Raw genomic sequence first — 15,084 nt, 5'->3', positions numbered from 1 at the left:
AATTGATTTTTTTATATCAAACAATGATCAAATGAAACTCAATGTGATTTTAATGTTATTTCTGCCCCTGGCTGTGCTTTTGTTGAATGACCTTTGTTGGGTGTCTGCTGCTTCCTGAATGAGCTAAAGGCGGGGCAAAACTTTTGTTTTAATCCATAATTCTAGTTAATAACTGCTCAGAGCTGCAATATTAGTGCAGATCACAATGTAACATGTAAACAACATCTGAAGTTCATTAAGGATTTTTTGTAACTCTTTCCTATTCTGTTTTTCACAACATTGGATAAAGCCGCATTTTTTAAATTTCTCATTTTAGAGAAAGTTTCTTCTTACACGTTTTCACTTTCTTTTAGTTTTTCCATCTCCAACTGATCCAACAAAGGATGGAGATTTCACATTACAGTGTTCTCTGGAGACATTCAGTTGGTTGGTTCCTTGTCCAGAGAAGAGCCTCCTCTGGGTGAATGAGACAGGAAGTGAGCTGCTTGGTGAAGGTGTTGGGTTCAAGTCTGGAGGACAGACTGGCTGTGATTCTTATCTCACTGTGAAGCTTCAGATCAGCAACAACAGAACATACACCTGCCAGTTTGTTAAGAACAACACAGTGGAGATAGAAACTCACTACACACCTGAGTTTGAAGGTAGGATGTATTTTATTCATGGAGGAAATGAGATAAAAAGCAAAAATTATTTGAATTTTTTGTGATTGTTTTGTATTGTATATAAATAGTTTTAAACCTTCTTTTATTATCTGCTGTAGCTCAGAAACACTGAAACTTCCTGCATGAAAGCAAAGAGGACAAAGGTTGTAGCTCCATGAATCAAAGCCAGTCTTTTCATACAGCGGTAGGCTACTAAGTGAGATTTATGGAAGTAAAGACATGAAAACGTGTGAGAGCAGATTGAAAACTGACAATAATTCAGCCTTGTGGCTTTTCCTTTATTTACTTTGGAATAATTTAGGATGAATAATAATGTACAAATGTGTGCTGTTTTATTTTTAATAAAGATAATGATCAGCTTTAGATCTTCAGACCCAAATTGAACTGAATCAATGAACTCTCTGTTTTCAGTTCTTTCCAAATTTCTTTATCTTTTTTAACCTGCTGAAAGAAAACATTATTAATGACTAGAGGTAGAACAATACAGCTCTAGGATTGGTGGCCTAGTGGTCAGAGCGTTGCACTTGTGTCCTGGAGGTTCTGGGTTCAGAGTGGAAGATCCACAGACTGCCACTATGGCTCCCTGAGAAAGACCCTTAGCTCCAGATTGATCCCTGGATGCCACTCAGTGTAGGCAGCCCACTGCTCCCTGACTAAATCTACTAAATCCTGATGTTTGTGGACCGTTACACTCCTATTATTAACTCTAGAGGGTGATTGGTGTGTTGGTTAAACAGAGCTGCTGTTTAGAGGAGAAAAATGAAAAGAAGGAAGTCAAACCAAACAGGAAGAAACAAAAAAAGCGTCTGAAGCTTAGAAACGTCCACAGAGACTTCAGACTGTGGGTTATGTGTTCAGTCAGTACCCAGATTAGATAATATTAAAAAATAAAATTAAAGGCCACTAAATCAGCCAGTTCTTCAGCATAAACTGAGGTTTTATTACAAGTAATACTTCACACTAACACATTTTTATGGTCATCCTAAAAGTTATTTTTTGTACATGTGACCTGTTCCTGTGAATAAATTTCAGGATAATTTGACACATTTTCCTTCTGAACTGATTATAACTGATGTTGGTTTCCAGTAAAATGTGTAACCAGTAATTAAACCATTAGAATGAAATAAAATCAATATCATCAGATCTGAAGAAAACTCTCAACAAATGAGAAAAGGACATAAAATGGTCAAACTGGAATTAGATCTTGATTTCTGTAGTTTGGTTACAAATTATGACCTATAATACATTATTTTATTGAAATATTCTTGTAAAAAAGTTTTTTATCATTTTACTGATACTGATTAACTAATTTTTTTATTGTTTATTTTTAAACAGATTTCATACTTTAAGTGAAAACTGTCAGAAAAGCACAGAGACTAATATTATTAACAGCTAAATGTTGTATAAAACATTGTTTCTCTGCAGTTATCAGGGGAGAAGGAGTCCATATCTACCACAGAGCTGGAGATGATGCTGTTCTGTCCTGTAAAAGACCTTCATCATCTCTCTCATGCTCCGCTGTTGACTGGTTTTATACGAGAGCTGAAAACATGGAGCGTCAACATGAAGTTCATGGAGGAAAAGTTCAGAGTTCAGCTCGAGCTGCCAGGCTGAGGTTGGACAATAAATGCTCTCTGATCATCAACAACATCACTGCTGAGGATGCTGGACGTTACACCTGTCAGCTTTGGGATGGAGGACGCTTTGACACAGATGTGTATTTAAACATGATGAGCAGTGAGTAATCTAAACTCATTGACTTTTATACCTGCTGATATCAGTCCTTCTTAACCCTGAAGTCCCTGCATGGAGTTGGCTGTTTAGATCATGATGTGTTGTTATCATCTGAGTGAAGCCTGGACTGGAACCAGATCTGTTGTTTTAATAGATAAAACAATTAATTATATTACTTTCATAGAGTGATATTTATTTTGTAGTAGTAAAGGTTCCTTAAATAAACTTGTAGCCTTCTTACTTCTTACATCTTTCTTACTTCCTGTAAGCTTTTAGTCTGCAATATATTCACTGAACATCTGCTGGTTATAAGCCTAAAAATAATTTGTTTCTTGAAGTCGAGTGATATATGTCAATATTTTTGTTTTCATTCAGATTTGTTGTACCTTCTGCATTGCATGTTCTCTGTCATGTTCTCTGTCTCTTAACAGGAGTTCCTGCCAACAGAACCATCATCATCCTTGGAGCAGTGATCTGTGTTCTCCTGCTGCTGGTGGTTCTTGCTGCTGTTTTTATCAAACCCAGGAAAACCAGAGTTAAAAAGGATCACAGCACCACAACAGGTACTAGATTTGCTGCACATCAGTGTTTAACTATAGCATCCACCTACTATATTCTATGTTTTAGTTTTGTATTTTGGAAAAATAAAAACAATGTTTTATTTATATTACTGTTTTCCTCCTATCCTCATCTGTTCCTAATATTTCTTTTAGACTCCATTCTCTCTTTCTCATCTTCTTCAACCCTTCTTGGGGGTTAGATTGGCCCTCCCTCCTGGTTGGCTCATATGGGAGGGCCAGCCAGGTTTCAGGGGGGTCCAGTGCAAGTGGAAGTCAAAGTGAGCCTCAATCTAGAACTTTCTGCCCACATTGAACATCAGCTCTCTTCCAGTCTGTTAGAACTTGACCTCTGGGTTTCTGTCAACTCTCATGTTGTTTAGCAGCTCACACATAATTAAGACAATCAGAATAAGCTAAAGGTTAAAAAACACTCACCACTGATGTTGATAAACTACCAAAGGACCGCTGTCACCTGTAGCTTGGCTGGATAGAATCACTCCTAAAACATCCACTGAGAACAGGATCTGTTCAAGCTGCAGCACAGCAACAGTTACCATTGGACCAACATTACACTAAAAACATCTTTAGAGGATGGAGGGTGAAAAAGACCTCTCAGTATGGGCAGCTGATGTGGTTTAGAACAGCTTCTTATGATTGGGCTCTTTGTTGCATCCATTGCTGAAGCTACAGATAATTCTTTAATCATAGAGTCTGGGCTGTGTCCAAGAAGATAATCAGCTGCAACCTTTAACTGGATAATTACAGTGATACATTTTTCAAAAAGTGCAGATAGACAACAGAGTGCAGAGAGCAGCTACCCAAAACCAAAGGTATACGGAGCATCATCCTGCTAGCTGAATCAGAACCTCATTGAAGCTCACCAGAACCAAAACTGGTATAGATCAGCAAAATTAAAAGACAAAAAAACTGTCGGACACTAGGTTTGTGTTCATGAGCCCACAAAGATTTATTTGTCTGTTGGTGGGCTGTTGGTCCATTTCTCCCCTTATGTAGAAACTGTCCTGAAATAATCACCAGATTTAAAATAAAAGTGTCCTCTCACCCACTTTTTCTCCTACCATATGTTCTAAAATATGTAAGGCACAGACTCCATTGACGCTACTAGTTTCGCAGCCCTTACATGGTTCCCAAGTCGGATTAGGCCCTTGGGTCCAGGACCAGAATCTCTATCAGAGATCCAGCCTTGCTAACGTATTTGTTCAGTAGAACATACTTCACATGTAATGAACAGTAGGTCTAAAAGAACCAATCCGGAGTCAGTCATTTCACTACTTAGTCGTTTTATTAATTATTTAATCCTCCTTGATTATATTCTATTTATGTAAAGATCTGAGTTGTTCACCAATTGTTTGTCCCTAAAGTCACTTGCAACTTTCGTGAGTCAGTTGTTGCAGCTTCTTTGGTTTCTTTGTGAACATGAAGTCACATTTTAAGGCCTTGCTTTTTTCTAACAAAATGCATTTTTCTGTTTTTATCTTGTTTTTTTCTGCCGCTCAACAAGTGAGCAGCAAAATGATAATACTGCTTTCTTTTCGCTCATTTTGAGGCCTCTGCATTTGAACCAATGTTTAAGCTGTTCTACGCTGGGTTTTTAGAGTGAAGTAGTTTAAAATAAAGCTCCTGGGTCATTGTCATCTTCTAGAATGATTGGTATTGCAGTTGTTGCCATTCTAGTTTGCACTATTCTTGTTCGACTATCTGGGAAACCGTGATGTCTCTGGACAAATGTGACATTATTTTAGAAATGTCCAATAAAGGCAACTAACCTTCACAGATGCTGGCCAGGTTGCTCTGGCTCTTTTTTAGTTTTCATTTATTATTTAGTCATGTATTTTTATTTTGACTGCTGTGTATTTCTAAAACAGTCAAGTACTTCTGACTGTTTAAATACTTGTGTTTGTTAGTTATAATAAACTGCCCATCCTCTATGTTCATTTCTCTAAACAGAGCTGTGTTCATGTTCATTTTTATCTCATTGATCTTTCTGCTGTAAATAACTTTTCTCAGAATAAGGAAGAGCTGTTTCCATAGCAACCACAGTGTAGTTCATCTGATAGTGGTTAAAAAAAAACAGAAGTTGAATATGATCATTAAATAATGTTGATGGAAATAATTATAATGATTTGGTTTCTTTTTATCTAGAAGATCAAGATTCAGCCCATGAGAGTCATCATCATGTGAGTATTGGCTCGCTCAAACATATTACCTATAGTTAATAGACCCCAAAGGAAAACCATCAAATTATTCTTCATATTTTTAAGAATAGTTTGAAAATTGGGACTAGGTTTAAAACAAATAGAATAGATTATAGTTTTGCTATCATTTGTAACAAGTACAATAAGATTAAAAAATTGCCAACCAGTCTGTACCCCACACTTAAAAAAACATGAAAATTACAAATAATCATTCCTCACATATATTCCATCATTCCCTGTGAGCATATTGCATATCAGATGTGTTCATCAGCGTTGATGGTGGTTATTGCTGTTGGGGAAAAGCTGTTCTTGAAACGGTTGGTTCTTGTTTTTCATGCTCTGTAGCATTTTTCTGAAGGCAACAGTTCAAACAGAGCGTAACCAGGATGTGAGATGTCCTTGATGATGCCATTTGCTTTTTGAAGCAACAGAAACAGTGTAATTTTTTGCAGTGTTTGGAGAGGAAAGCCGATAATCTTTTCAGAACTGCTGAAAAGATTATCGAGATGAGCCCCACCACGGTGAAGTCGTATGCAAACCTGCCAACGTCATTACTGTGGTGGGTGAGGGAACAGTCATGAGTTTAGAGGATGTAAAGCAGGGGGTCAGCACACAGCTCTGTGGGGAGCAGGTGCTGACATTTAGGACTCTGGATGTTTTAGACAGAAGAATTGATGTGGTTAGAAAAATGCAGATTGTCTCTATTATAACAGTAAATAAAGGTTTACTGTCCATTTTCCCCAGGATGAGGTGTATTCCATTGTGACCTATGCCACTGTTGACCATTTTAAGGACATAATGTCTAATAAGATAAAGGTAAGAGACCCAGTAAGCAGTTTTATAACAGTCCCATTTTAATTTTCTTGTTTAATGTTGTAATATCAATGAAGGAAACAATTTATACTAAGCTTCAGGTAGAAGATTAAATTAATTAATTAATGAGTATATTTTCCCTCTCTGACTAAGTTCTGATAGGAAGTCCAGATCCACATCCAGGTAGCAGGAGGGAGCTCCAGGTTAACCAGTTTGTCCACTAGTCTGTGGGGAAGGATGGTATTAAATGCAGAGCTATAGTCCACAGAAAGCAGCTGCACATTTCTCCCCTGATGCTCCAGATGGGACAGTGCAGCATGGAGGGCTGTGGCTGCAGAACCTCTGTGGATCTGTTCTGCTAAAAGCAGGTCTGATGGTTTTTTATCGTCTTTGCAGTCATGAAGTGCAAAGTCACAGGAAATGAACAGTTACTTCCTCTTTTCTAAACTTATCAGAGAATTAAAAAACTATCACAGTTTTGATCAGCAGCCATTTTGTAGTTTATGACAGAAGCACATGTTGATTTTGATAATTCAGTAAAATACAGCAGCTGTTATGTTCTTGACTTACCACATTAAATTAATCAAGTTTTAGTCTCAGTGAGAAATGTAATGTTTGGTGCGTAGCTCTTTAGATTAACCAGACACACCTGTTTACTGAGGCTGAGAGTCTTTGACAGGACAGGTCTCTGGTTCAATTACCTAGCTGGGCTTTTAGTCCAAAGCCTTCTCCATCCCTCTATCCCTGATTTCTGTCTATTGAGGCGTTTTAAAAGCAAAGGTAACAGTTTTAAATGTCCTCAGAGTTGTACATTTGCAGAACAGATTGCTTTGTTCTCCTATAGACAGTTTGTTAAATAATTAGTTTATGTGTTATTAATTTTTTTTAATTTAAACTGCTTACCTTCTGTTGACCGTTTGCAGGAACCGGGGTCATTCCATGTCCTCCATGGAGCGATAAACTCACATTACCCAGTTTAGCTCTAGCTAGAGCTTCAGGCAGATGGCTTCACATTTGAGTTTAGGATACTCTGGTACACAGAAGAGTTAAAGTTTGGCTCAATAGCTGTAAACTGTTCAGTGTTCTTTGAGGACATCTCTAAAATCCTAAATGATCAGTCCCCCACTACTGTGCTTGGCTGATGGAATAAGATATTTGTCCTCATACAATTTCTGCAGTCATGACACTTTGCAAACTTCTCTGCTTTACTCTCAGCTATCCAATAATACTTTTGTTCCAAAGGTATTTTGCTCCTTTCGAGGCGTCTTTACAAACTAATAGTCCAGGGAACTTAATTTTATAGAGTGAGAGCAGAGAGAAAAAAGAAACCTTCTGTTGGTTAGTGTGGTTTACTTTCATGCTGCACTTTTAAAGTAGACCAAACTTCCTGGACAAAGTCCTGCAGTTTCAGCAGCTCCTCATTGGGGCCGTATGACAAGAAGCTGCCCAGCATGAGCTGTTGGCACGGCAACAATCTCTCCATCATGTTGCTCTGTGGACTCCTTGGCAGGAGAGATAATGTTTCTCAAAGAGACATTACTGGGTAAATAAAATAAAGGAAGCAGTAAGACAAATCCAGCAGAATAGAATAAGACAGAAGAGCTGATGTGGTTAGAAAGATGCAGATTGTCTCTATTATAACAGTAAATAAAGGTTTACTGTCCATTTTCCCCAGGATGAGGTGTATTCCATTGTGACCTATGCCACTGTTGACCATTTTAAGGACAGAATGTCTAATAAGATAAAGGTAAGAGACCCAATCAGCAGTTTTATAACAGTCCCATTTTAATTTGCTTGTTTAATGTTGTAATATCAATGAAGGATACAATTTAATCTAAGCTTCAGGTAGAAGATTAAATTAATTCATCTTTTCACTCAACTTTGTTAAATGTATCAAATTCTGATCTCAATTTCTCCCTAATTACTCAGAGGAGGGTTATTTTTAAACCATAAAACCATGTGAATGGGGCCGGACTGAACAGCTCCATTATGCACAAGGTTTGGAAACATGTTAAATGATAACATAGATGAAAGTGGAAAGTCTTTCAAATGGAACTGAAACAGTTTGTGGTTTCTGTGCTGCAGGTCAAACAGGACAAAGACTCTGTGACTTATTCTGCTGTCAGGACTAAAAATAAGACGGAGGTGAACATCGACCCCAGCAGTCTCTGCAGCAGCATCGTTAAGACAAAATGAACCACATAAGGAAATAAAACGTCTCTTCACACCTTATTGAACCAATTTTCCAGGAAGTGGACCGTTGGGTTTAAGTGTCAGTGATACTAACACATTCATTTATAGCTGGTGTTGCACCGTTTGCTGTTGCATTTAATGAGTGTAAATACAATCTGAGCAGAAATGTACAGTTAGTGAGTTATATGATAGAGCTTTGTTATATTTGTGGACTGTAAATAGTGAAACAAAGAGGTGCAACATCAATATTCAGTAACTGGTTAATTTATGAACAGAACTAAAATAATCCAAAGTATTTTATATTTTATTGTACATAAACTCATCATCATTCTGTAAAATACAACTTTCTGCCAGCAAAGTAGAAACTAACTAATATCATCTGATCTTTAGAGGTGATCCGATACCAATACTTTTAACATTTAAGCTTGATGTATCATGAAACTGTTGACCTTTCGGGTTTCGTGATTTTTATTTTATTATTACAATTAAATAATAATAATAATAATGTTATGTTCAGTGTTTTTTTCCCTAATCCACCTCTTATATCTTTCAATCCTTATGTAATTTTGTCTGTGTTGTGTGCTCCTGCCTGTTGCTTTAATCCTATAATTTTCCCCGTCGTGGGACAAATAAAGGGTTAGCTAATGTTATCTTAAATAACACTTTTTAATAGGATATATGTACTGGGTTCTTTCAAGGTCTTAATTACATTTTCTCTGTGGGCTCCAGTAACATATGATATATAATATCTTTGAAAGTTAACATGAACTGCTGCTGAAGATGACCACTCTGATCTACTGCGTTGGTATCGATAGTATCTATCCTAGGATCGATCCGCCCACCTCTACTGATCTTAGCCAGTTACTGGTTCAAGGTAGTGAGCTGTGCTTCTGAACAAACTGGATCTGAACTTTTACCTCCTGCTCTCCACATTTTTAGATCTGAGATTCTCTGGATTTATCTGAAAGGATTTTTAATGAATTATTCTGAATTTTTACAGCAAATAGTTCAGAACCTTTCAGCAAAGCTTGTTACCAAACCTCCAAGTTTTCACATTTAACTGTTGCTCTGTCAGCTGCACAGCTTCTCTGAAGAAAACTGCATAATATGAGGTACAACAACATTATATTTCCTTTAGAAATTAATGATGTTTGAATTGAAAAGGAACAGAGTGTGTGATATATTAGCCTTAACAAAGAAAAACTGCTTCAAGTTTGCAGATGTTTACTTATTTAATACAGATACATGGTTTACTAAAGAAAAAGTAAAGTGGACAAATTTTAATCTTACCACTAGGGGTCAGCAGAATTAACTTGATACTATCAGAAACTTGCTCTGACAACCATGTAAAAAACCTATGTATTTACTTTTACTACAACATACAGCTGCACACATTGTGGCCTCAAATTTGATCTCCAATGTCCAGAGTTGTTACTACAGTAGGCATTTTATTTATTATTAATTTTTATATATTATAGGTTATACAAAGAGGTTCACAGCAAGATGAAACTGCTAAAATACGCACTGATACAGTAATTAGTATTATTAAAATTCAGTGACTTTAAAAAGATGAGTGTAGAGCTGCTTCTAAATAGAAACCACCAGGTCAACGGGTCTCAGGCTCAGAAGCAGGCAGGTCCATAGTCATCATCAACCATCACCTTTCTCAATGATTACCTTCCTGTTGCTCTGACCCCCATCATCATGAAGTTCTTCCAAGGCAAGGCAAGGCAAATTTATTTATATAGCACAATTCAGTACAAAGACAATGCAAAGTGCTTTACATGATTAAAATATAGCAAAATAAAACAGAATAAGAGCAAGTAGGAATAAAATATAGAAAGAAAATAGAACAAAAAAGTGGTGATTCAGTTAACTAGGACAGTTGAAGGCAATTTTAAACAAATGTGTTTTTAATCTTGATTTAAAAGAACTCAGGCTTTCCGCACTTTTACAGTTTTCTGGAAGTTTGTTCCAGATAATTGGAGCATAGGAACTAAATGCTGCTTCTCCGTGTTTAGTTCTGGTTCTAGGTATGCAGAGTAGGCTGGAGCCAGAAGACCTTAATGGTCTGGATGGTTTATACGCTGATAACAAGTCTGTGATGTATTTAGGAGCTAAGCCATTTAAGGATTTATAGACTAACAGAAGTATTTTAAAGTCTATTCTCTGAGATATAGGGAGCCAGTGTAAGGACTTTAGAACTGGGGTTATGTGCTCTACTTTCTTAGTCTTAGTGAGGACGCGGGCAGCAGCGTTCTGGATCAGCTGCAGCTGTCTGATCCACTTTTTAGGCAGACCTGTAAAAACACCGTTGCAGTAATCAATTCGACTAAAAATAAACGCATGGATTAGTTTTTCTAGATCCTGCTGAGACATCAGTCCTTTAATCCTAGAAATGTTCTTCAAGTGATAGAAAGCTGACCTTGTAACTGTCTTTAGATGCTTTTGAAGGTTCAGGTCTGAGTCCATCACTACACCCAGGTTGCGGGCCTGATTAGTGGTTTTTAGCTGAAGCGACTGAAGCTGTGTGCTAACTTTTGATCTTTCCTCTATTGGTCCAAATATTATTACTTCAGTTTTGTTTTTATTCAATTGGAGAAAATTTTGGCACATCCACGTATTGATTTCTTCTAGGCATTTACTCAGTGCCTGAACTGGTCCATAGTCACCTGGTGACATGGTGATGTAGAGCTGTGTGTCGTCTGCATAGTTATGGTAGCTGATGTTGTTATTTTTTATTATCTGGGCTAGAGGGAGCATGTAGATATTGAAGAGGAGGGGACCCAGAATGGACCCTTGGGGAACCCCAAATGGGATTTTTGTCATCTCTGATGTAAAGTTACCTACTGATACAAAAAAGTCCCTGTCCTTTAAGTAGGATTTAAACCAGTTGAGTGCTGTACCAGAGAGGCCGACCCAGTTCTCCAGGCGTTCTAACAGAATGGAGTGATCGACAGTATCAAATGCTGCACTAAGGTCCAATAGTACCAGCACGGTGGTTCTTCCACAGTCTGTATTTATATGGATGTCATTAAACACCTTGATCAGGGCGGTCTCTGTACTGTGGTGAGCACGGAAACCTGACTGGAAAACGTCAAATCGGCTGGTCGTTGTTAAGAAGGTGTTTAATTGTTGAAATACAGCTTTTTCAATAATCTTACTGATAAAGGGGAGGTTTGAGATGGGCCTGTAGTTCTGGAGTAGAAGTTTGTCTAAATTATTCTTTTTCAGCAGTGGTTTGATAATTGCTGTTTTTAGGGACTGGGGGAAAACACCTGACAGGAGGGACGTGTTTATTATCTGAGTCAAATCAGACATTATGACAGGTAAAACTTTTTTAAAGAAAGCTGTGGGGAGAACATCAAGACAGCATGAAGAGGAACTTAGCTGCTGAATGATCTGCTCTAAGCTTTTGTAGTTTATTTGGCTGAATTGGGACATTTTGTCAGGATAAGTTCCAGCTGAGTACCACTTTGGTTCTGGAGCTGGTGTGGATGTACAAACTGATCCTCTAATTTTTAGGATTTTCTCAGTAAAGAAGTTAGCAAATTCGTTGCAGGCCCTGGTGGAGTGGAGTTCTGAAGCCACGGACACAGGAGGATTTGTTAATCTGTCGACTGTGGCAAATAAGACACGAGCGTTATTAATGTTTTTCTTAATGATCTCAGAGAAGAAAGATTCTCTTGCATTTTTCAGTTGTAAGTTATATCTGTTAAGTCTCTCTTTATAGATGTCATAGTGAACCTGGAGTTTATTTTTTCTCCACCTGCGTTCAGCTTTGCGACATTCCCTTTTTTCACTTCTAACTGATGGAGCATTTCTCCAAGGAGATTTTTTCTTCCCGTAAAAAACCTTCACTTTAACTGGAGCAATGCAGTCAATGATGTCTGAGACTTTAGAATGAAAGTTATCTACTAGCTCATCTACTGAGTTGCAGCCCAAGGTTGAGGTAGCAGAGTAAGCTTGAATAAAATTTTCTGTGGCATTGTCCTTAAAGGTGCGTTTTCTTACGATGTCCCTTTGGCTAAATGAGTCACTGGTAATGATACATTCAAATGTAACAGAAAAGTGATCGGATAAGGCAACATCAGTTACATTGACCTGTGAAATGTTTAGACCTTTAGTGATGATTAAGTCTAAAATATGCCCCTGCTTGTGTGTTGGCTGTTTAACATGCTGAGTTAAACCAAAGTTTCTAAGTGTGTCACACAGTTCTTTTGCACTTCTGTCTTCAGGGTTGTCAACGTGAAAGTTGAAGTCTCCAACAATAATTAAAAAGTCATAATCAACACATATCACAGACAAGAGGTCACTGAAATCATTAAAAAAGTTTGATGTGGACTTAGGAGGCCTGTAAACATTCAGAAACATAGTTCGTACCGGGCTCTTTACCTGGAGAGCCAAATGTTCAAAAGAGTCAAATTTTCCCAAAAACACCTTTTTACACTTTAGTGAATCATTAAACAATGTTGCTACTCCTCCACCTTTCCTTTGCTGTCTGCTCTCACAAAGAAAATTGTAGTTTGGAGGAGTCGACTCCAGCAGAATAGCTGCTTCATTAGATTCCAGAGGATCCTCCTAAAGTCCTTCAACGATGCCATCCCTGCTGGGCTGGACAGCCTGCAGTTTGCCTTACAGGGAGAATTGCTCCACAGAGGACTCTGTATTGTTTGCACTTCACTCAGTTCTGACCCATTTGCAGCAGCTCAACACCATGTGAGGATGCTCTTTATGGACTTCAGCTCAGCTTTCAACACCGTGCTCCCAGACATGTTGGCTCTGAAGCTCTAAAACATGGATTATCCACTTTGCTCTGCTCCTGGATCAGTCATTTCCTCACCAACAGACCCCAGATGGTGAAGATAGGGAACATCTGCTCCACTGATCCTCAACACAGGAACACCACAGGGTTGTGTCCTCAGCCCTGCTGTCTTCACTCTCTTCACCCAGGACTGTTCTGCTGTCCACCCCACAAACACTAAAGATAAATTTGCAGATGGCACCGCTGTGGTTGGTCTCATCTCCAACAGTAATGAGACCAACTACAGAGATGAGGTCAGCAATCTGACCCAGTGGTGCTCCAGGAACAACCTGATCCTGAACACAAGCAAGATCAAAAAGGTAATAATAGATTACAGGAGGTTCAGGAGGACTGAACACGCTCCTCTCTACAGACAGGGGGAGGTGGAGGAGCGCGTGGGCAGTATTAGGGTTCTGGGCATTCACGTCTCCTCCAAACTCTCCTGGACAGTGAACACCTCCCACATATTGAAGAAGGCCCAACAATGCTATTCTTCCTCAGGAAACCTAAAACAACTGGACTCTTCAGTAAACTTAAAAATAAAGCGTCTATAGAGTAACCATATAATGTGTTTTATGTCTCAGCATAACTGTATGGAATGGGAGCTGCACAATACAGGAGATGAGGGATTTAGCACAGGTGATGAGAACAGCACAGGGGATTGTGGGATGCCGTCTAGAGGATTTGGATTCATTTTATGCAGAACGAGCCCAAAGAGGGGCCTGATGCATCTCCACTGATCCCACCCACCCAGGCAATGCACTTGTTGCCCCTCTCTCATCGGGTAAATGCTTCAGAAGCAACAAATCCAAAACTAATAAACTTAAAAAGTGTGAGATTAATCGCCCCCTGAGGGGAGACTGTGGTCCATCTTAATATGTTAAAATCACGCCACTGTTATTACCACAGTTCCTCAGCAGAGGGCGATAGACCCAATCAAAATTTCTTGCTCACATGCAAAAGAGGCCCATCAGCTGAACAACCCATCATTAGTTCTCTGATGATGCTTGTTGTTCCCAGAGGGTTGAGTAAGCTCACAATAACAGCATTGTAAGAAGGGGACAACTGGACCCAGAGTCCTCTCCCCTGTTTAACAACAGGCGGTGTCTCTTCACAAAAATGACTTCCTTTACTCTTCTCTCAAACCAACGTTCTTCCCTATCCAGGATGAGAACATCTTCATCCCTGAAAGACTGACCGCTGGTCTGCAGGTGAGTGTAAACTGCAGAATCTTGGCCTGATGATGTTGCTCTTCTACGTGGAGCCATCCTTTTAGCCAGCAGCTGCTTTGTTTACTCTGGTCATTCTCCTCCTGACAATTAACAGCATACACAAAATTACTCTGTTGGTGCTGGGGAACCAGATCGTTGGGGTGAACTAGTCTTTGCCGTAACGGGTTTTTGCTGTAAGGCATAACTGCAGCGCTGTGTGGGCGTTCCTACTGCGCTTCATTACTGGATGTGATGTAGAAATACGGTCATGACGTCACTACGGCACGTTTGTGCATGCCCAATGTAACTATTAGCTCGCTATTAAATTAGATTTTTTTCCCCCATATTATATATATTTTTATTTTATTGTTTTATTTTCATTATGTTTGATTTTTAATTAAACATAGCATACATTACAAAATCTTGCGGAGGTACACAAAAACTGGAAAAGAGCAATAACGAAGGAAAGAACACAATAATAACGGATTACACTAGGGTCTGGCTGAAGGCCGGTGACATTCTGGATTTTATTGCCCCAGATGCATATTTGTCCTTATTTTTGAGGCACTAGGCTTGGGAGCGGATTTTTTTCTAAATTTTTCTGGGCTGCCTTCAGCACAATGTCCAATCCCCTATTTGCACAGAACTTGTTTTATCTATGAATTACCTATGAATTGCATGTAATTAATTAGTTGCACTGCAGTGGCGTGACAGAAGCAGAGCTGTCAACTCTGCGTCTGGACTTGCTGGTAAATTTCGTGAGTTTTGTTTTTTTAGCTTGATTTTTGAAAGTGCAGGACTGTGTCTCCAATAGAAGCCCTTATCCTGACAGGTCTATCGCATTGCACACCAACAGTCCTCACGCTGTTACTTTTCCCTGACAGCGTGAGC

General features: G+C 38.7%; 1 protein-coding gene across 2 annotated transcripts; it reads left to right on the top strand.

Moving 5' to 3' along the window:
- Window positions 1-408: 408 nt before the first annotated feature.
- Window positions 409-8,424, top strand: LOC118560863. 2 transcript variants are annotated; one of them, XM_036132381.1, is made up of 7 exons: window positions 409-641; window positions 2,088-2,399; window positions 2,828-2,959; window positions 5,120-5,154; window positions 5,917-5,988; window positions 7,661-7,732; window positions 8,071-8,424. In XM_036132381.1, the coding sequence occupies exons 2-7, from the start codon at window positions 2,213-2,215 to the stop codon at window positions 8,179-8,181; spliced, it is 609 nt and encodes a 202-aa protein (XP_035988274.1). In that variant the 5' UTR covers window positions 409-641; window positions 2,088-2,212; the 3' UTR covers window positions 8,182-8,424. The 2 variants fall into 2 exon arrangements, 1 of the variants encoding a protein (XP_035988274.1); XR_004929646.1 differs by lacking the exon at window positions 7,661-7,732 and adding an exon at window positions 7,915-7,983 and having other exon boundaries at window positions 413-641.
- The last annotated feature ends 6,660 nt before the right edge of the window (window positions 8,425-15,084 follow it).

Source organism: Fundulus heteroclitus, unplaced genomic scaffold (genome assembly GCF_011125445.2).
Source record: "Fundulus heteroclitus isolate FHET01 unplaced genomic scaffold, MU-UCD_Fhet_4.1 scaffold_499, whole genome shotgun sequence".
In the NCBI taxonomy this organism is placed as follows: Eukaryota; Metazoa; Chordata; class Actinopteri; order Cyprinodontiformes; family Fundulidae; genus Fundulus; species Fundulus heteroclitus.
Note: the sequence above shows the minus strand (reverse complement) of the source record. Positions and strands in the feature narration are given on the sequence as shown.